The sequence below is a fragment of the Phalangium opilio genome, unplaced genomic scaffold (assembly GCF_054372755.1).
Source record: "Phalangium opilio isolate 3A_F unplaced genomic scaffold, DU_Popi_V2 ptg000344l_1, whole genome shotgun sequence".
NCBI lineage: Eukaryota > Metazoa > Arthropoda > Arachnida > Opiliones > Phalangiidae > Phalangium > Phalangium opilio.
Window position 1 is genome coordinate 1,521,311 of NW_028324227.1, and position 23,915 is coordinate 1,545,225.

At 36.8% G+C, this 23,915-nt stretch overlaps 1 protein-coding gene across 1 annotated transcript; it reads left to right on the plus strand.

The window, feature by feature from the left end:
* Nucleotides 1-912: 912 nt before the first annotated feature.
* LOC149609985 (uncharacterized) lies at nucleotides 913-23,797 on the plus strand. The gene is made up of 3 exons (XM_089859820.1): nucleotides 913-1,401; nucleotides 20,742-21,015; nucleotides 21,914-23,797. The coding sequence occupies exons 1-3, from the start codon at nucleotides 1,315-1,317 to the stop codon at nucleotides 22,261-22,263; spliced, it is 711 nt and encodes a 236-aa protein (XP_089715946.1). The 5' UTR covers nucleotides 913-1,314; the 3' UTR covers nucleotides 22,264-23,797.
* Nucleotides 23,798-23,915: the final 118 nt, after the last annotated feature.

Consider the following 23,915-nt stretch of genomic DNA (forward strand, 5'->3'; position numbering starts at 1 on the left):
CACAGTAAAATCCTGGCTACAACCCTGATAGCTCTCTACGCGAATTTGCATAGGAAAGAAAACTTTGAAGGGCTCTCTTCTTTTTAGAAGATAGACTCTCGAAAGAGCCCGTCATAACGATCTGGAAATCCATAGTTGAAGGAGGCGCTATTCACGACGACGAGAACTACAGTGAACTTTCAACCGGGATTAAGGGTAAAACGTCGATCATGGTATCAGGAGTATAAACTTTCTATCGAATATTATAGATATTTGCGTAAGGAAATAGAGGAAATAAATTTAAGTTATTACCCCCTTTTTTCTCCCGCCTTTCTGTCTACTGCCTTTCAATGGGTTCAGAATACGGTATATATCGTACATGACATAAAAATACGGAAAATGTTCCGTATATGAGAAATATATTTCAATAATCTTGTATTTTAGTTAGAATCCACCTTACCGAAGAATTTCTACGTATTACTTTTCCAATAAACATTGATTTCATCGATTTTTTCACTGTTTACGCGAATACTTAGTAATATCTATTTTATTCTAAAAGGAAAACCACCAATGGAGTTGGAGATACGAAAAGAAAAACTGATTCTGGTAAATTATGTTATTTACTTAATAACGGTCACTGGAAAGTTACTTTCGAAACTAAGCTGATAATATTACGGAAATATTTTAATATAAAACTTTAAAAGAGATATTAAAAGTAAAGGGGATAAGCGAGAAACCACTCCTTGACCACTTACTCTCCTTGGTCTGGAACGTAATGTTCCTATTCGACCAATGGAAAAGGTCCAGGCTGCCACCTCTTCCAAACGTATCTCCCGTTATTCTCTCCTCGCTGGTCTCGGGTAAGGTTGGGTCTTGGGTCTCTCTACTTGTCAGCTCGCTCAGCTCTTCACCGAATACAATAACTGTAGAGAACTCTTTCGGATCGATCATGTATATCATTTAGGAGAGAGAGTGTGTAAGAGAGAGGGTGGGAAAACCTAAGCCTGAAAGAGTAAAAGCGCGGGACAGTTTCACCACCAGCCTGAATCTGCGCGTTAACCCGCGAGGTTTGGACACCACTCTCCGGATAAACGGGTATAGTCCGTTTCTACTTAGTGTGGACGTTTTCTCGGGCGCCAAAACCCCACGTTTTTGACAAGATTTTTGAGAGACGGATCGGGTTAAAGGTGACCGCTTACTCGTCATTCGCGTTTATAACATCTAACGTAGAAAAATGCTGAGAGTAATAAGAGTTGACTTTCGGATTTAACGTTCGAAATAACGGTAGTACATTTTATACCTTTTTGAATTCCTATAACCCCACGACGAAAAATCATGACAGAAAAAGTTTGCCGTTGCGAAGCGACCGATAACGAGAAAACAGAGAAGACTGAAGGTTCGACTAAAACTTCAACTAAGGAGGTAAAAGAAATATATACATAGAACAACGGGTTCAACCTTGACATTGTTTTATAGTATATTATTATATTGGTTTCGACTATTGTCATAAACTTAGTTGCTTGGTACGCTCGGCGGAAAACGGTAAAGGTTCTTTTAATATAGCCAGCGAAATGAAATAGAAACCCGTACATTATGGGGCGCGGGGTTAGCTATCACGCGATATTCTTAATCCGAGTTGTTAACGCTGTAAATATTTCTGTATAGTCTATGCTTAGCAAATGGCGCTGGAAAATAATTTTAAAATATATATTCAAATGTGTTGTTTATAATTTGGCACTATCCTATTGTTTTCCCCCAGAAAAAAATCAGGTAACATTGGACTCTTAACTTAATTCCACAAGAAACAAAGTTGGAGAAGCCGAATCCTATAAAGCGACTCCTAATTCATTAATTTCTTAAAATTATTTCCAATTAAGGAAAAGAGTCAATCGCAAGTTTAAATATTCCATAAGTTTGACATTGATTACTGAGAGTTTGTCGTGGAGTAAGGTTGTCAAATGAACATCACATTGGAAGCTCTGGTGTAGGCCATTCTCTAGTTGTACTATCCCAAAAAAGAAGCAGTTTTAGTATTGCAAATTGTCATACCTCTCACAACACTCGCTTTTAACTGTAAAACTCGATAAAAAATTGTAAGAGAGGGTCCTAATTTATTTACGTCAGGTATTAATCTTTTAAATTGAATTGAGCGTTGACAAAACGACCAGTGTGACGTCACCAATGTTATTTGTCTTTAAACTAATGAAAGCCAGCAGCCGGGCTCCGATATCACAACTAAAATACTTCGTCATTTAAAGGTCAATGGAGTTATCAGAATAAATTAGTTTTTTTACCCCAGGCTATTTATTTTAAAACACTCCTAAACTATAATTCATAAAGTTTCCCTAAAATTTGAATTTGTAATATATTTTCTTTGTGAAATTACGCCAATTTTTCTCATTTCGATATTTTCGAGTGATTTTCAACAAAATTGGATGCCCGAAGCGCGTCTCCTCGTCATTTGCGTCCTGCAGTATAAATCTCAATGGTTCCTTTCACTTTAATCCTAGGCGACTGTTTTTAATTAAGCAAGCATTTGAATTTTAATAAGCAACTAATCGCTGCCGGGCCACTAGATATATATGTATTGAACGAACGAGCAGTCCGGTCTACGAGATAGAGAGGATGGACATTAACAAGAATCGATACTGTCAAGCGAAAGCAGTTTCCACATCGATTAGAACCTAATAGTAATATTAATATAAATTTCATTAGTAAAGAATCGAGTACCATTTAGTATTCAGTCCGAGTTGTGTCTTTCTCCATTGCAAAATAGCCAGGTATCTGTTGGAGTAGAGACATTCAGCGTTTCAATAGATGGAGAAGAGCTACATCCCAATAGTAATTGTCCGACCTTTCAATATTAAAACAAGGATCCCAGGAGCTCGAACCTATTTTTAGTTCCTACTCCCAGCTGCAACCATAGCTTTGTGATAATGGACGCAAAAGCTGAAAATGGGGGCAGAGAGCAGGGTTAAAGGCAACCTCGATCAAGGGTTTCCTTAATAATCCCCAAAATTTCCTAACTTGAACAGGTAGAGAGAGAGGGAAAACAAAATTCAAGAATAATAATCGTACAAACTGTTGCCATTCATTATCAACATCCCACACGCATATTTTCGTGATTTTCAAGCAAAGGACGCTTTACCGCATCTTGGATAAAGGAATTTTTCATTCTGGATGGAAAGGCCTAAAATCTATCATTATAGAGTGGACCTACACCCATAGTTGGTGGCGTATATTTTGGCCATCATCATGGGTATAATGTATGCTCCCAAGTATGTCCCATCCTCTTCACCACTTCCATCCTCCAAGACCTCGTGTAATAGCAGAAGTATATACACACAAAGCGAGGTTATTTTAAAATGAATCTTCCCAACATCATATTACATTTGGAGCAAGGTTACTAAACCGAATCACATACGCGATAAATAGTTCCCTCATCATTAGTCTATTAGCGCTTGTGGATTTTTGTCCCACGTCAAGACAATCAAGGTTTGTGGGTTGATTGCTTAGGATTTTGTACCACACAGTTATAGAATTCACCTCACGGTGCAATGCCCATCCGCAAACAAGAAGGGTTAAATAACTAATGTATTCAGATGATACAGAGTATCACCCTTCTTCGATTATCCTCTTCTGGTAATAGTTATCTAAAGAAAGAAGGAAAATAAACTTTAGCCAGGTAGGAAATGTTTTTCAAACTGCACCTCCAAATCGAGATAATCCTCTTTGTGTAGAGTACGTGCGGTTTTCGAAGAACTATCTTCTTGTTCATTTTGTCCCGATCTCCAGACAAGAGCAAGCCTTCCTTATTAGAATAAAACCTGACAGGTCATCGGAGGAATCTAGAAAAGGGGGATACGATGTTTAGCCCTTCTTTCCTAACCAGACCTAAATAGACCGAAAGAAGAAAAAAATCAATACTACCACTAAAGACGCTCCTAAACAATTATGCCTAAACTTAAGCTAAGGTAGAATCTAGGTCCAAGAGTGGGTAGAGATGAAGAGAGAATTCTACGGAGGTTAGTGCAATTGAAGAACTCTGGGGATTGCTCAAGTTAGGTCGGTCTGACTCTATTTGGATGGAGTTTGTTCCAGTTTGCATGGCCGCGATTTGTAATAAAAGGACTCCGATTGAACTAAATCCCATTTTTGCTCAGCATATTTAGCAGTACATATTGACAGGGCGTAGAGTGAACTATTACAGCATTTAATATTTTGACTTACATAAATTTAAGGAACAAATTTTATAAACTTACGGTATTCGTAACTTAACTTTTCCGTTAATTACCTGTTCCTCGCGTATCTAACATTTCGTGTACATGGTGATGACCTTATAGACTTACAATCAACTAAACTAACATCTTTTGTAACTATAGAGCAAAGAAACGGATTTCTCTGACAGAACAAAAAATGTAGCGTAGTAAAAGCCCATTCTTTCTAGAAATATTCGCCGAGCGGACAGAAATCTCTAGGGAGACTCATTTGATTGGGAAGTCCCAATTGTTTCCCTTCCTTTCTTCCAAATATTCGGGAAGGAGTAAGAGTCCTATAGCTTTTTGTTCCGGTTTTTCCTGATCCTCGATTTTCTTTCCCCTATAGCTCCCACTCTCTCTCTCTCTTTCTTGCAAAGATTCAAATCGTTTCTAGTAAGCATTGGGATTTTTTATCCTTTTTCTTACCGAGACTGTGTTTATCTGTTCTTTCAAGAGAAGGCGAAACCATTGTTCTTGATGCCGATTTGATAAAGAATTGGCTAGACTTATCTGGATTCACTAAAACATTTTCGAAGGACAAACATTTTAATTAAGTACATGTCGTGTTTGTTTATGCCTTCCTTATGCAAAATGAAGATGAACTCTTTTCTTTGAAACAAAAAATTTACCATTTCGATGGTAAGAAGAGGGGTATATCGGGATATGCATAGAGATTGCTATAGCCCAGTGACAAACTTACGAAACATATCATATGAACTTATGGTTTCATGGAAATCGTCTACTGGCTTGAGTTCGTATCGCTTAGGGAGAAACAATTACTTCATTTGAAAGAAAAATGTTTGCTCAATGAATTAGTCCGATTAACAAAACAGATGGGAGTGGTTTTTATTCCAAAACGCTCCTTCGTTCACTGCGAGTTCCTCGAGTAGTGAGTACAGTAATGAACAGAGCAAAATTTCTTCACTTTCTCTTGAAGTTTTTAAATTAAGGCAAGTTTTGAACGATTCCCTCGAGGCGATTTACATAAATTTGAGTGGAAGCAAAAACGTTTGGGATTGGGAATAAAAAGGTACAGGGAAACAGGGATTATGTGGAAAGACGTCTGTAAAAGGTTTTTTTCTTGGGGAAATAAGAAGGATGGTTTAGCTTTAAATAAATAAAAGAACGCTTCCTTGAAATAAGAGTAAATAAAAGTAATGAATAATTGTATTTCGGAAATTTTGAAACGTTTATATTTGATTTCAAAATTCTGCCTGAATAACTCGACTGTAATCTTAATCGAATTTTTTAGATAATAGTATACAATTGTAAATAAAGATGGAACATAAACAAGTAGCCTCCAAAGGTATCCGCCTACAACCATATTATTTTGTAACGTTTCATATTTACTATTACATTTGTTATGTAAATAGACTTAACATTGAATAATGAAAAAGGGGATGTTTAAATAATTCCATTTTGTAGGCTTATGTAAACCTAAATAAACCTTAAATAAATACAGGTCGTGCTTTTTGAACTGGCTTCACTGCTAGTAGAGTCAGAACACGGCCATCCCCAAAAATATGGAATGAAACAGTTGACCGTGAAATTACTTAACTCATTGATGGAGAAAATGAATAAGAATTCATGATCTATTCGGGTAAATATACAGGAAAAAGAGTCATTCTTATTCGCGCGTACCTTTTGTTGAATCCTCTGAACTATCCATAATGGCGACCAGTGAGTTTTTTCTGTACTGCTCCCTAGTTTCTCTCCACTCTTCCCCCATACATACTAAAAAAAAAAATACCACTCATTGATACTTCTTGGGCTTCTTGACCCCCAAAGGTCGGACGGACATTGACCGTAAACCCAATAGACGGTCGTAGAGCAAGCTTTATTAAATCTTTAAGAGAAAGGATGAGAAAGTGAGTAAATTAGATTAACGCCCCCACATTTTCTCATTTACTCCTTTAAGCCCGAAGAATTATGAGCCTAAAGAGAATCAAGATTTCTTCCTTTATTGCCGCATCAGCGCAAAAAAGACGTCAAAGCCCCGAAAAACATAAATTTGTTTTTGTCAGTGCAAAAAAATTCCCCAACCGGATTTTTTTTATTTTTTATTTTTATTTCTTGAGACGCGGGTTAGAACGTAAAGAAGAAAAATTGTCTTTGTAACTTCGTTAATTTTATAGGCCCGGAGAATTTCGTTGATAAGAGAGAGGAAGCGACGTTGTTTTGCATTAATTAATCACTTGTCAGTATCTTCAAATAACAAATGCATTAATTATTGGTTTAAATTAAATTTGATTTTATTGCTGCGCGTGTTAAGGCGCGGATAATAATCATACATGTATAAATGTACTTAATTTAATTAATATCGGGAAAGCGTATCTGGAAATTCTTTTAGTGCGTCTATGATGATGAATTATACCTTACTGAGAGCTTGTCATGAAGTAACGTAGGTGAAACGTCATAGATTCGAGGTGAGGCGCTGTCAAAGGTTTAATACTGACTAAATACTAAGATGGACTGCAAAACTAACCGAGTGTAGTCAATTCTCGCTTTTCATTCTATGTATAGGTAGTGTCATACTTATGGAACATATCTTACAAACTTATGATCATATATATCCCATACTGATGTTATCATGGCCAAAGTGTTGTGATGTTTCTAGTATACCTACCCACATCTCGAAGTTTCATCGTTTACGCAGTTTAGACGGGGAGACACAGATTCTCTGTGTCGCTCCTATATTTTCCAATTACCATATAGAACAGTATTTTACGAAGTATTTTGTTTGGTCTATTTGATGAGAAGATTCATTAAATTTGGTCTATCTGCCTTTGATTTTAGTTAATTACGTCGCAGCTTCTTTCTAAGGAACCGCCAGTCAGCTTAAACAACACGAAAACCGTAATCGGTGTACAGGGAATATAAAAATTATTAGCCCCTCTCTGTCTTTTCATCAACTTACAAGCTACAGCCATATAAATATCTTCCTCTGGGTTTTGATTGTTCCAAGTTAGATTTCCTCTAAAGAATGTTTAACCAACCAAATCTCCCTGGGACATGGAAATCTAATCCTTATACGACTTCAAAGGTTCTGAAAAAGCGATTGATGTTTTGTAGATAAAAAGCCAATTTCGTTTCCAGGGGCAAAATTATATTGGCAAAATACGAGGAAACCTAGACGGTTGAAGTTTGCAGATTTAAATGATAATATAGTTTGATTAAATGCCAATATGCCAGAGTACAATGTTTATTTGTATTCATATTGTACAGTCAGTTATTTATAACTTTGGATATATGTAATGCTGGTATGAACAACGGATAATAATATTGCAAAGTACTACGGATAGATAAGAGACCCGTTGTGAACCTTAAAAACCCGATGTGGAATAGCATAAATTTATAAGATATGTTCTACCATATCAAGGTCTCTTAAAGGTCAAATCACTTTTTAAAGGGATAGGCCCCGGGTTAAAATTAGATGTATTCCCCTAATCTCACTGCTCTAAGATCGCGACAAACGCTTCCGTGTTCATCCCCTTTATATTTAGAAAATCCTTGAACGCATTTACTTAATTCTTAATCCCGAGGAAGAGGTTAATATAACATATACTTAATCTTCATCTAATAAGCCCGAAACCTGAAAGATGCTACACTAATTTGTTTACCACTTTACCTTATAAGTCAGCTTTTAGTTAGTAAGAGAGAGAATTTAATTAATGCGCAGCCATACACATCCCACGATCATCTTTTGCGGAAAACATCAAAGCTCAAAGAAGCCTTTATAAATCAAAGCATGAGGAAATTAATAGAGACCTCAGACTGAGCTATACTCGGAAATAGCTCAATCAATATCGGTATTGCTTTGATTTTCAACGCTAATAAAAGTATGACCATTCGAGTATTAAGGTTCTCTCGTTAATAAACTTTTAATCTCCAACCCATACGTCTATGTTTACCCGGTGCCCTTTTTGTACATTGACACCTTATTAACTTCACTCAACTCCTAGCCTTCTTCCATCGTTTGTGCCAGCTAAAAGCGGGTTAACTCGAAATTATTAATTATATTATTTGATTTATTTCTTCATCAATGCCGCAATAACTGACGGTTGAATTCACACGATGGTATTTTCCAATGACTTTCTTCATGAATAAGGTTTGAGGTTTGATCCCAATGACGTATCTATCACAGAAAATTGTTCTGAAATAGAAGGTCGATAGGTGTTACGACAAAAAGCGTCATTCCTAAATTTTCGGTTATGAAAACCCCGTAGCATTAGCGCAATGTACGATAAAGTACATTATTTTGATAATTAGGCTCTCTGTATCTAGTTTTAGTCGTACATGTCCTCCTACATTGGTTGCGTTTCAACCATGTGAGTCAAGAAGCAGTTTCATGACGTGAAACCTTGGAATGTCTTTAACCCCAAATTGGAATGTTATTAAAAAGATTTGATTACAAAAATATCATTTCGGCTTCATGCAACTGTACAAATTTCAATCGGTCAAAATAAAAAACTTTTTTAATGACTGACTAATCTTTTTCGTAGCATATAATTATGAGAATTGTAAGGAATTTTGGTAACGTCGGGTTATTTTCTTTCAAAGTCTACATCCTCTTTTAAAGTAGGGATTTTCCAAAAGTTCCTTTGGAGAGGGCTTTCATATACGAATCTCTCGAAGCGGCGCGTGCGTCGATAGTTGTACAAGCTCTCTTCCTATATCCACTTAAGCCTAGGTAGAAAGTTGGACTGCTTGTTCAAGCGATAAGAAATAGGCCATAATCTTGAAAGGGTGTAGGTAACTAGGTGCTTGGCAGTACGACGCACTCTCGACCAGGGACTTTATACGAGGGAGTCTAGGTTAGGTTGTGCGCGTACTACTTACGGGGCGGAGGAACCAGAGGGAGATAGAGTCGAGAAACAATGCGCTTGCGCGTTAGAACAGGAAAAACTTCCGTGCCTGTCCCGCGGTGAACGCTGATAAAAGGAGCCAGTTCTCCCTAGCCTGTTCCTCCTGATTGAGTGTAAAACAGGACGTCATACACATAATAATAATAAAAGTCCCGTCGCCTTTTAACGACCATAGCTACAGATGGTTATTCATTTTAAGAATATATATTAATTCATGATGAGAGACAAAATATATTGACCCCTTCAAAAATGGCAATTATCGCTCATCATTCTACGCAACAGAGTCTTTCGGTATTGGTCATGTCATAAGGAGAGAGAGATAATGTCCTTATGGTCATGTTTATAATTTTGTCATTTTCTGACATGTTTTCTCATCTGATCGAGATGTGCTTAAGAGAAGGGTCTATACGTATTCCCCGTTTGTTTACCAGTATCTCGGGCCGTTCCTAGGATAACACTGCCCATATAGAGTCTCCCATAATCGACTTAAGTCACTTCCCCGTGTTCTTGAAACTCAATTCAAGTATAGCTCATAATTTAAAGTCTAAAACTACTTCCTTTGAAGATTAATTGGCAAAAATCTATGTTACGAAACCCATGGTATAACCATAACACGGAAATTTTACTCGTATAATGAGGCTCATTTCCTCATATTGTTTAAATCATAAGTTTATAAGATATGTTCCATAAGTATGACACCACATATACCATTTGTAGTGCTAGAGACTTCCTGAGAGCTAGTTCGAGAACGACGCGAGAATTGACTACACTAGGGTTTTTGCAGTCCATCTTCTTATTCAGTCTGTACTCGCCAGGCATCGCTTTACGAGAATCTATGACGATTCACCTACGTCACTTCATGACAAGCTCTCGGTAACTACTGAAAAACTTATTGAACATATCTTATGAATTTATGTTGCAATTTATAATCCCGATGATAAATATATAGTATAATGATGAACGACAACCTATAACAAACCATACTCTGCACTAATTAGAGGATATGCTTACACAACTAATTAGGGTCATTCTTCATTGGTTGTAGCTATGAAGGGTTACCAAGGCTACTGTAAACATCACTTCACCAGCGCTCTTTAACACTTAACCATAAAGTTCTAATTTTCTCCATAAACTTTAACTCGAGTGGAAATATCTTGTATTTCCGAAGCTCCGAAACTTAACAGCGATTAATCTTGATCATTTTAATTACTTAAAAACGCTTGTCCAAACGCTCAATCCAAAATTTAATGATCGATTAATATTTACATTTCAAAATAACCCCACTTTCCTTAAATGCTTTTAAATTTGAAAACCTTGGGCACCGACAAAAATTGTAAACATCCGAATCTTGATTAATATTTACACTGTTGTTCAAGGACACCTTACCATAGTGTGGAAACTGAGGGGGTTTTATTTGCAAGGTGAAACCTCGTAAAAGAGAAAAAGTAGTCCTTCCAAATAAGTCTAGGACGAAAATACATAGACGCTCTGAGTCTACATTTTATCAACCTAAATGCAATCTTATATATTTTTGAAATGGGTTTTAAATTTGACTATACCTATAAGCGCCCCTTCTCAATCAAAATCCGGCCTAGTGAAAAAGAGAGATGAGATGAAGTAGAAAGAAGAGCTAGTTTTTCTCTCTCTCTCTGTGTTAAGATGACGTATTTCTTTTTTCGCTTCAAATTTGACGCGTTAATGGTAAACTCTATATCCCTTCTCCTAGAGCTGTTTGGCGCGCTATCTCTCGTTTTCCATACAAAGTTTTCGTCAATCTCCAGGAAGAGGAGCATCAAGGCAAACAAGTTCGGGGGTCCCTTTGAACCCGTACTCCTCCCATCCTCTTTCTACCCAACTTTCAAAACGTATTACATTTTGAAGCAATCTTTCTACGTCAAATACAGCGCCAATAGGATCGGAGGAGGCTTACACTCCTTTTATAGAGAGTACGCTGTGTGGTGGAAAAGTTTTACGAAAAAGACCAGACTCTATTTATAAGATTATATACTCGGCGCCTCTAAAGCCTGTTAGAGGTTTCAAAGGCGCTGTAAAACGAGTAATCTTACTTTCAAGTCGTCGTATAAAGTGCTAACTAAAGATTTCAACGTAACTAAGACCTAATAGACCAATTTGAACAGCCCAGAGTTTCTGAAGAGAGATAAATGTCTCTAACGTACCTAAACGAGCTCAACAAGACCTTTATAACTCCCGATTCAGACTCACAACTGTCTCACTTTTTATTATTGCTAACTCAGCTTGGGACAGGCTTAAATACCCATGGTTAATTTATACCACGATTTCAGTAAACTTTTACAAACACAAACGTAGTTTAACATTAGTTCCCGCCACAAAAGGTCCGAAGGAACGTTTCAGTCGCAGCACAGACGTGTTCAGGGAGAAGCCTACATTTAGGCAAAAGCTTCAGCGTTAGATTTCCATAGAACGCCTGTAAAACGTTTTCTCCGTTGTACTTCTACAGATGGTTTGGAAATATTACGTATCATTTTAAAATAAATGATTCCCAAAACTGTCTGGGTACCACCCAGTTTGTTTTACTATGTTATTACTGTTTTAGTCGACGCTAACGTGTCGCAAATACCGAAAAGAGATGTTATATATAATTTTAGGTGATCGATTTTGACACTGCGCATATTCAACAATGTCACCAAAATCCGTTTGATACTTGAATGGCCAAGTCTCTCCCTCCCCTTCATAAGGCGCCTAAAATTGTAGCAGACGAACCCTAAAACCCAGGGTCCAGAACTGAACTGTTATTTCGTTCGCTGTAAACTTGAGCAAACGTATTTACCAGTTTCAGAAAGGGTGAAAGAGTAAAAAGTGACGCTGTGGAATTTTAGAAATGACCTAATTTTATTTAATCATTCTTCAAATAGCGCTTTAACGGAAATCATAAATTCTCCAGCATATTAATAAAACATTGCCCACGCATTGTAAACTCACTTAAAAAAATTCGATAGGCACTCTTAGCTAGCAAGAAATCTTAAAAAAAAAAACTCCAAAGGGACTCAAAATCCGTTGAATAAGAAAATATTTTCGTGCAAAAGGCAGATATTGGATATTTCCCGCGAGTTATATTACTGAAATGTCTGAGCCTAGGAACACTCAAAATAGAACGCGACCCCACCCTACCCTTTTCCATATAGTAAAAAATACCCTATTTTAGAGAGCTTCCCCAAAGAAGGGCCCTAGAAGGTCCAGTGATATAAAAATAAGGGACACGCTGGATACGGGGTTTGAGATACGAGGTTCTAACTGCCCAAAGCTTTTCAAGATGAGAAAAAATTTCCCTCGCGCAAGGAAAAGAAAGAAGGATCATCGATTGGACCGACACCCAAGTGTAGATTGTAGAGAGAAAGAGGAAGGAATAATAAAAAGAAAAACCCAAGGAACAATTTCGGGCTGGAGTAGGAGGGACCGATTTAAAGGGAGAATATAATTTCGCGATACATATTTGAGATGAACGACGCTCCAACAAGTATGTTATTGCTAGTTGTAAAGGAGCCAAGCGTTGCCTGTCACGAACTCACGACCCCCAAGAGCCATAAAACCGGTTTATATGACGTAGTCAACGAGTATACTAAATGTTAAAGAGATTTGGATGAACTGTAAGTGCGTTTACGAGACATCTTATAAACGTATGCTACTAATTAAGACTAATTTCTCTGTGAAATTTTAACTTCATAGGTAAATTGGTTTGGGTTAATTGTAAGTCAGTTAGCCTACCGAATTCATCTTTGAAGATGCCTATAGGGCGTAGGAGAATTTAGAGCAGTTTATTGCTTATGTATTCTTTGATGTTATAGATTCGTATATGATTCCACTTTGAAATATTTATTAGTTTATTTTGAATTTCGAATAGGAAAGAAAAGCTACTAGCTAAGACCTTTCCTTCCAATATAGCCGAAAATTATATTCCGCTCCGTTTTTATTATCTTGCACTAATAGTCTCAAACAGAATAATTATACCGAGGCAAATAGCTTTTTCTTTGCTATTAACTTAACATACATTAAGTTCAATAATCAATTTCGAAACACGAATATTTTTCGATTGGACATAGACAAGCCACGTCCATTTTAGTTCAGTTTCACCATTGTAGGGCTTGAAGGATTTTTAGAACTACGAGTGATTTACAGCCAAATCTATGGGTTCAAGGATAAAACAAAGGATAACGATATAACCGAGCATAATTTGGAGTGCCAGCTTCTCTTTAAGACCCATAAACTTTTACTATCGAGGCTTTAGCGCGCTGGTTTTTATATAACCTAGGAACTATATTTTTTGTTCCTCTTTTTCTAACTCAAAAGAAGGAATGCGGGAAGGAATCTTCGCTGTTTTTAAGCAAAGAACGATCTGCCGGACAGTTTATTCTACTTCCTATTGGCGAATAGGAGGAGCTGACACTAGCTAACCCTAAAGCTCGAGAAGAAAAAAAACTGCAAAAAGAACAAAGGCAAACCAGGGAGCAAACATAAAACGCAGGAAGAATTTCTTTCCTTTTCCTTCCAATTGTCAACAAAAGCGGTTGCTAAGGTCAAACAGTGGGCATTGAAGGCTCGAGAGTTCATTTTTGAAGTCTCTTTAGGTATTCGAATTTCAACGCGTCTACGCTGAACCCGTGTTGTTTTTCAATCGCAGATTGCGAAAAAAAATATATTAACTAAAAAACATTTGTTGCGGTTTTTAAAATATACTATACAAGTGTTGGATAAACATAGAACGTGAACAGTTTAGGGGGATGATCGAAGCTGTGGCTACTTCTCGCTTTAAGATTACTTCCTCTTCACTTCCGGTTTCTCTCGATTAGCTAAAAGGCCTTTTGATATCGCAAACCTTTCGTGTCCAACTGAATGGGTCTTACCGAGTAAAAACCACTAAGAGCCTAACGAGATACACCGGAAATTGAGCGCCGAAATAGACGACAACCACTCTAATTTCGCGACAAAAATAACGTACAGTATCTACTTCTCAAATGTCTAGACTGTTTATTTGTAGAATAGGTTCCGGTTTCTTACAAATTCTAAGATAATGTATGATCAAACACGGGAATAAATAGATTTGGAGAAATCTACGTATTCTTGGTATACACAATAGGCAAATGTCCCCACAAACTATACATCAATGGACGTCTCTGTTTATTGATAAAACAGAAGAATAAAGAGGAACCTAGCGACATCAGTACAATTAACAATAAATATAATCTAAAGAAAACATTACAAACAATCATCAAAAGTCTCGAGTGAGGCTTAGATGCAAGGTCCTTCAATTCAATTTGAAGGTTAAGAAACTTGGTCTAGTTGTCGTACTAGCAACTCCATGATCATTGACTTTAGATTAGGCTATACTTCTGTTAAAAAGAAAAAGCAAAGCATGTACCATTCTTCTTAAAGAAACTGGACACGAGCCAAAAACGTCTCGGGACATTTAAGGTTAAAGGTAAAAGAAGCTATAAGAAACGGTCAACGTACTATTACTAATAGTGAAGCCGTCCCCCATCGTATACTATTATCCCCCAGCAAGTTTCAGTCGCGATTTGCAACAGCGTTGGTTAGAACTACGTTTATGTGATATTTTGGAAGTGTGTAGCTTGAAGTATGACAGTTCCGCGATAACGAAACACCGGCCATGATAGGCAGTATCAATACACGGATTGCTGAACAACATGAAATTGACTGTAAAGAAGGCATCCGCGGGTGCGGACCAAGTCAGTTCTTAAATAGTTTTTAAAATTGGGCCAGGGAGATCCTCTTTACGTCAGCTAATGGATTTCTGAATTAATTGCAAGTCGAGTTTAAACAAGGGACAGCTATTGGTGTATTGAAAATCGCGCTTGGCATTGATTTGATTTATCCGAAGAGAAGGGAGTATGGTGGAACATTTTTATTAGTTAGGTTTGACAGACTTTTCTTTACACGACTAAAGAAATAAATAAAAAGAAAGGAAGGAGGGAGAAAGACCAAGGCGTGTTTCGCCTTTCAAAAACGTCTAGCCAACTTTAAGCAGCTGACGCTACTTTTTCCGAAACGGTATTATAAAAGATAATAACAGACAGTTTTGTCGATCAACAAATTTTCGTTTCTTCTTTTTAATTTTAAAGAGGCTGTAAAACAACAAACCTTACAACGATATTACTTTTAATTAATGTATGAAACCCACTTTAGGATGTTCAAAATTTAAAGTATACATTAACTTAAGGCCTTTTCAGACGATACAAGTTTCAACTCAACTTAGGCCTAATTAGTTTCTCTTATTTTGGAAAATTTACCACATTGAGCCCAGAAAGAGATTAGGATCTAGAAATCAAGCGAATTGGGGGTCAGAAAATTTTACCATGGCAAGAATTTTCGATCACTAAATGTATAAATACAGGTTTGGAATAGTGAAGGAATTATAAATTGTAATATAAATCAATTAAATCGAGAGATTAGTTTTACACTCCCTTGAAGAAACGTTTTTAAACTTTATGTAACGAAATAAGAAAATAAAATCCCTTTTTCTCTGTGAAAGGATTTGAAACTGGCATTCATTCAATCTATATATTGCCGCAAAGCCGGCATTTCTACCATAAAGAATTTCTTTTTGAAAAGTGGCACGGCTGCGCAGATTTTAAAAATAGTATCCCAGGCTCCTCTTATCAAATTTTTCCTTAATTTTTTTTAAGAAGTTTTTAAGGCCGAAATCTATAATGATGTCAAACGCCTATTAATTTTTTCTCTTCTTGAAACGCAACGCCTCTTGGAGGGTGTTGAATAATGAGAGTTCTCTGCCCTAAGTCACAATTAGTGATTTCTTTTTGGACTAAAAATATCAAATATTTTCATTCACTCAATTAGGAGGATTATCATTAGGAACGGAATTAGGCCTAGTAAGATCAGAATAAAATTAGTGCAAAGCCATAAAAGGCAAAAGAAAAATCACTGAAATCCAACAAATGCTCGATTGTGGTTGCAACTTGAAAATTAACTATTTTGACGTCCCAGCCACTGTTTTCGAGTCAAGATTTGAGTGTTTTGTGGATGACCCCTAAATTAAATTATCGTCTTTCAGTTTCTTAACTAAATGTAAGGGGTCATCCGTAAAATGCTCAAATCTTAACTCGAAAACAGTGGCCCTTGTGGCAAAATGTGATAGAACAATATCGACTCAAAATCGCCCAAATAACATCCCCCTTTAATGTATGCCAGACTTGTCAGAAACACATTGCATAATCTGTAGATTTATGTAAATACGCATTGATACGTTAATTTTGGGAGGGAAATCTCTGTTTACCTCATTAATGGAAGCGCTAGAAATTTATTTGCATTCATCGGGAAAATTACGAAATTCTCTGGCAGCTTCGTTGCTTAATTAATCGAGTTAATAATTACCCAGTCAACCGAAAAAATTACATTCCTACAGTATAGAAAAATATCAAAGTATACTCAACATTTTGCATTGAATTTATTCTGAAATGAGAAATTCTAAAGACCAGCGAGTGACCTTTTGTCTGAAGCTTTTGATTTATGAAAGCTGACATCTCCAGTAGAGCCCAGTAACCGCATCGTATATTTTTGGAAACATTAAATAGCTTTTGTTCGTTTTCTTCTTTTTTGAAAACTGAATTTACATCGCTTATCATATTACAGTTGAAGCCAGTAAGGTCCAGGACTGGGCAAACAAATATAACCTTTGACCCTTAGACTCGTCTGAAACCGTGGGATGGATTTTAAAACTCAATTGACTGTAAGGTTAGAATAATTATATAAATATGTTTAAGAAATATACAACCTTGACCGTTCATAGCAACGGTTGATCTGGTGTATAGTTATAAAAATTTAGAGCCTTGATGAAATAACCATGATTAGAAAGACATTGTCATGGGCAGAGAGAGTTCAACTCGTTATCTTCCATAAAGACACGTTAAACTCCAGGGGAATGCGAGACATGTACAAAAAGAATGACGCGATTGACGCATTATAAGTCGGGTTACTATACCACACAATTATCCTCCATTCTGCCTACTCGATATCTCGATATCTATTTATATTTTCATTTTCTACGCTATCTTTCTCTAGTCCTTTCATACTCTCCTTGAAAAAAACTTTCATTGAGAAGAGCGTATCACGCAGGATATTGAACCGCGTATAAATTCATAAAACTCTTGACCCTTTTACGAGTGAATTGGAGTTTCGCGTGAAGCAACAGCTAACTTAAACAGAAATAACAGCTGGTTCGATATATGCAATTCTGACCGCAGATATATAATGCATAACGATCGAGGGCGACTCTAAAAATTCCAATAGTTTTTCCTTAAGTTGGAGGCAAAAAGGAATAACAAAAGCTGAGGACGAGGGTGAGGATGTAAGGAGAGCGCAGACAACCCTGGCTCAAGGAAAACAAGGTTTTCTTCAGCTATATCCTAGCCTTACCGAATTACACTTATCATAGATCTGCCCTTCGAGGGTGTTTGAACACCAAAAACAAAAACATGCTAATGACTCAAATGACAAACTATAGACCAATCCAATAATTACTTGAAAAGAAACCAACACACAGGTAGTAGGACGCCCTCTTGGTTATTTACCTCACGGAAGGGTGGCTAGCCAACTCTCACAGCCTCTAGCGGTGATTCTTATAGCCCGAGGTAAATAACCCCAGATTTAAGACTGGCCCACCCCCGTGGTGTTTGGTTCTCTTCTAACATCGTATTGGGCACTACGGAACCATGCACTTTATATCATTTCTATATGTCTTTGATAAAACTGATCCTAGATTGCCATCCCCTTTTTGGGTAATTCTTCTATAAATAGATAAAATTGAAGCTCATCTATGTCTAGAATGAATTTCGATCCCAGTGGCTAGGACTTGGATAAAAACAAAAGGTACGCTTTTAATCCGATTGTCTTCTAAAGCATGCAAGGAGAGAGAGAGAGAGAGAGAGAGAGAGAGAGAGAGAGAGAGAGAGAGAGAGAGAGAGAGAGAGAGAGAGAGAGAGATGGGAGAAACCACGACCGTTGGCCAAGCTTTTCCAAAAAAGAACGCGATGATTTCCTCCCGAGCGGACGTGTCTTTTAGAGAAAGCTAATTTAAGCCCGGGGCTCGTTCGCCTCATTGGAACTTCCTTTTTTTTTTTGGTCGATTAGTCGATCAAGAGGGTTCCAGACCGATCGATTAAAGGGATACTGAAGCTCATTATTGTTACTGAAGATTATTATCAAACTTGCTGGGCTTAATTTCACACTATCATGTATTTAAAACTATGTGCTCCAAGCATTAAATTTATCCAGAAATTTCACACATCGGAAGTTAAGTCACAGGATATTTTTATCAGAACATAATTTCACATCATCACGTGTTTAAATCTATGCACTTCGTAATGCTAGAGACTTACTGACAGCTAGTTCGGGGTTTACGGACATTTAATAGGTGGCTCTAAACCAACATAAATAATTTCACATGTGAAAGCAACCACGCATCAGTGGAATGTCCTAAAAACCTTATCCCTTTTCTCTCCGTCCCGAATCAGTCGATCATGATCGGAAATCCTCTTCCGGGAACGAGCGCCAGAAAATCCCGTATCTCATTCCTGAATTCGGGGCTTCTATTGTTTCGATGGATCAATATCGAAACCAATTTTATTTCGTAACTGACCCCTTTTCTTTAAAAGTCAGAGAGAACTTGAATGTAAGGGAAAAGATAATTAAAGATCAAAGTATTTACATTTGTAAAATTTGCCGCACTTGAAATAAGAAAGATCAAACCAAAGCTTTTTTTTACTTTTCATTTTGAGTTTTCTCAAGTCGGGGGATAAAGAATAAAGTTCGTTTTGATCGGGATCATCTTGAACGCTTAGTATAGTTGACCTTCAAGGTCAAGGCGATAATTAATCATCTCAGAATTTGTAATTTTTGTTCCAATGGCAACTCGATTTCATATATAAAGTTTCCAAGACATTTTCAAAATCCCTAACTTTCCCTGACCAATCACCCCATTTTTTTCAAAACTCCTGACTTTTGCCTGACCAATCACACCCTCTTTCAGAATCCCAGACCTTTCCCTGACAAATGACACTCACTTCTAAAATCCCTGACATTTCCCGGTTTTCTAGGTACTGTATCAACCCTGTTCCTATTATTTGCAAGATAATAAGCCATGACGATAGAAACCACAAACTGGGAGGGATAGTGGTTAATTAAGTCATAAAAAAACGTATTTCCACAACATAATTGTAGGTGTTACTACACGGAAAAGTGTAGGAGGAGACGCGTACTTATCAGGGGCTTCTGGGGACGACCGAATTTAATCCAATAATTGAAAAGCGTGTTCTAAATAAAGAGGGGTTTTTACCAGAAAAATAGAAAAGGCTGTATAAGTGCATATACGCGATCGAGCTACCGCTTGAAATCGATAAAATGGGGATGCCCTATCGAAAAAGAAATTACCACCGTGTTCCGTCCCCGACACTGAAGCTGAGCGAAGGAAAAACGTGTGGGAAGAAAGGTTCTGGCAGGAATGCATACAGCTCATAGGAATCATAGAAGACCTCAGAAATATGAAGCCGTGACGGAAAGTACTCAAGCCTGACCCAAAAAAAACAGAGTAGAAAATAAAGTGCGAGATATGGGAGCACATTTGATTCTTATTATAGGTGTATGCATTCCTGGTTTTATATTTATAAGAGATGCCCTACTTTCAATAGATTCCCGAATTTTATTAAGTACTCTTATGTGAAGAACGGAACCGGGGGGGAGGGGGCACGAGCTTGGTAGCTGTTAAAGACACACTTTAAAGCGCCAAGTATTTTTAATTGGGATGCTACGTACCGAAATTCATTAAAACTTTCGCCACCATATCACCTTTCCTTTGAAGAAAAAGATGAATTTCGAGATAAATTTTCATCGTTAATAAGAGCGTTTCGATAATAGACCTGTAAAAATATTCGCCTATAAAGCTGTTTTCAACTCACGAAATGCATTGTTCTAAAAGGCTCAAAAGTGTACCTGCTCGCAATGGAAAAAACATAAGTAGTTCAACGATTGAAAGCATATACAGTAACAACGTGAACGGATACAAACTGAATTCTATAAAAACAGTTCTATTAAGGGAAAATAAACTTATAGGTTGTTATCGGTCTTTTCATTTTTGTTAAAATTATCTCTCACCCCCCCCCCCCCAAATCGGTACCCATCTCTTATTGATTTCAGAATAAAACGCTTACAAAATTTTCCAATTGAGATGAAATTTTCAATTTAAATTCACACAACTTCCCATGGTTTTACAACTTTTACCATAGCCTGCGAAACATTTCTTGAAGCATTTAAGCAGCCCTTTAACGATTTAACGGGAAAATCTCTTAGTAGTAAAATTTCGATTTGATTACACGTTTGGAAAAATAGGGATATATTTTTATTTTGCGAAAAATTTAGTAAGCTCCTAGAAATGTTTCGCAACAAATAAATAAATGAAAAAATATATATTTTTTCGCTCAAAAACATGTAGGCCTACTTGAATTCAAAAATGGTGGCGTTTTCGAAAACCTCGATAAAATGGCGTAAATTATTCAAAAGCTTTTAGCATTTTTCTGGCTTCGATTTTTATTTCATTTTTCTTTCCCATTTTTTTTCTTTTTAACGCGCGTAGAAACTACGGTTATTTTCGCGAAAGAAATCGAATTCATTGAACAAAAACGTCTGCGCCAAATGTGGGTTACCATTCGCCAATGAATCGCCGTTAGCCAATTCCCCGGGGACCAACCAAGAGCAGAAAAAAGTAACCCAACAAGTTAGAGACGATCAGATTGGACCTCTACCTGCCATTTACAAGCAGCAACAGGAGCAACCGAAAAAGACGAGAAGACAATCGGAAGAACTACCCAAAATACCCGTTCAAGAGACGGAGTATCACTACGAAAAAGGTCAGTACCATTATCAGATTGTACAATTTTCAGCTCTATCATAACCCTGGGGGAGACAGGCGCGCCATGGTGTACAAATATAACCAGAAGTATATAATACTTCCAGAGAAGTGTACCACAATACAGAGTAATTATCTCGCCACTCTCTTCCTTTTAACGCATTAAGTATGGGTTCTGCATTACGAGTCCATCGTATCGGCTCTGTCTATCAGAGGTAAATTGAAGAGACTGCAGCGCCCTCTCCTCTTCAGTTAGAAGATTCTCTTGAAACCAGAACAGAATAGAATAGACCAAAAATAAAGAAAAGTAGGTTTGGTCTACTGAGATTCGCTTTCTCAGTTCAGGCGATGGATTCTGGAAATGGAAAATTCGCCACTGGGAGAAGCCCCTCTAAGCGTTTATAATGGATTCTAGTAACAAATATCCTTCAGAGTTCAAACCCATACGTACGGGGAATACGATACGCTAAAGGTTCTTTTATTATCGTTCTAATGTAACTCTCAAAGAAGCTTACATTTAGGGAAAAGCTTATCATTGGAAAAACATAAGCTGGCTTTATTTTCTTCTGGCTAGGTGTAAGCACCACAGAGTAATGTGGTTTTAGAATTAGATTAGGCAAATAACCTTTAATATGAATCTTTATATTATACTTCCTTTAAAAAACTAATCAATATCGTGGTAAGTGTAAGTTTGCAAACAAGAGAGAGGGAGAGAGATATTACTTCCAGTCAGGAAGACAAAATTTCTATTCATTTCCTATCTTCAACAATAAATTAGCCTCTGAATTGAATGGAAAATATTAATACCTACTCATAAATAAAGAATATTAAAACAAGAGACTGAAAAATAAATAAAGAAATTTATATCTTTTGTCATTTTTGGGGGAAATGTTGTATAGCCGCTTCTGACGGGGGTGGCGGTGGAATCTACACGGAAATTGAGGAGCTCCCGGAAAAAGTTGCTTCCGTTTCACATCCAAGCCAAGCGTACAGTACCGCCGGCTCGGATCCGCTTCAAGGAAACCGTCGAAGACCAGTTAGCGGAAGGGTTCAACCGGGACCCGGTCAAATTCAGTCGGCCCAGCAACTATCTAACGGCGGGGTCATGACGTACAAGAGCACGTGCGATTGTCTCAAATGTAGACGTCAGCGTGGACAGGATTTGACCGTTGAACTTTTACCAATGGACACGCAAGTCACTTTACAATCCATGATGCAGGGTTCGACCCTCATGTGTAACTTACTCTAAAAAACTTATCGAAATAATGATAATAATATCGAAAAAAAACAAAGGGAAAAAAATAAATAAAAAAAACGTACCACGCGTACCTGAAAAAGCGTTTGCTAATTAAATTATTGTAAAAATACGAAACCAAAGAATATATTAAATTAAATGGGATTTGAAACTTTTCAAATAAAAGTAGACTGAAGGAAGAGAGATATATATATACCTACATAACGAAAATTTTTAACCCTTTATTGAATATACGAACGCTTATCTTTTTAGAGAGAAAAATATTAAAACGACAATATGTATCGTTATAGTTAAGTGTTTTAATATACGTTACATTATACGATAGCTACGCGGTTGTTTAAGTGATATCCCGTTTTGTTTGCACTATACAGCGCAACAGTATAGAAAGCTACAGCGTAAAGTTTTATACTGTATAAACGTGTTATTAAAATAGTTTAAATGGCCATGACTCCTAAAATATTGATCGCTTGCTCGTTATATTGTGACATTTATTGGCTGTAAACTTTAAAAATGAGACTGAAAATGGGTTTAATGATGCCTAATTATCTCCTTTAATCCTTATAGTTATTATCAGAGGTACATTATTTGTGGTAAAAACCTAAATTTTCATACTATGGTGTTACATTTGACGTGCTATAATGGGACGCAACGACAAAATGCGTTTGCACAATTGTATGTCGGAACGATAAGCTGTAAACCTTTTAATTCTTTTCATCAAGATCGGTTTTTTAGTCATAAGTATATAATATGTTTCATAAGTATGACACTTCTTATACTCTGTATGCTACAACCTGACTGTGAGTTAGTCAGAGAACGACCACACGAGGCTTTTACAGTAAACGTCATATTAAGTCGGTGTAAAGTAAAGTTGGCAACGTCCTATCAAGCGTCGCTAGAATTTATAAATGACTAGCTCTCTGCAACCAGTGTCAAACTTATGGATCATATAGCTTAGTAGTACCAAAAGGGAATAATTTTGAGAGGTTAAAGTCACGTTACAGCCATGAAGCATTATGAATAGATCCAAGTGCTATCCTTCTCTAATTATTGCCTTCTGGTAGTAAAAATATCTCGTTTTAAAGTATACAAAATTCCATTCTTAATTAATATATGTTTATCAATATTTACTGTCAAAATAGGCTTAACGTCCGTTTCTAAATGGACTAATAATGATACTACGTAATCACTTCGTCCATTTTGGAAACGTACCAGTTCGAAACGAACCTGTCAGCGTATGTTACTTTCCCATACACATCACCACTATCAATCTCGAAAACCTGCCAAGACTATAGCGCTCTATATATATAAGAACATGTACCTTAATGACTCATTTTATAGACCCTAGTAATTCCAAAAAATAATGTTTGGTAACGCTATTTATTTGTTATAAATGAAAATGAAAATAATAAAAAAATATACGCGCAATATCCCAGAGTTCCAAGTACAATGTAATAGTCTAATATAAAAATATATACTATAAATATATCTATATATATACTATTAAAGGACAAAAATCCTTAACCGTAAATGGGCCACCAATTTTCTATATACATATAACAAAAAAAAAACGCTTTTCAAGACTCAAAGTTAGAATGGGGACGTTTTTTTATCGTTTGGAAAATAAATGAACAGAATAAACCTAGGCT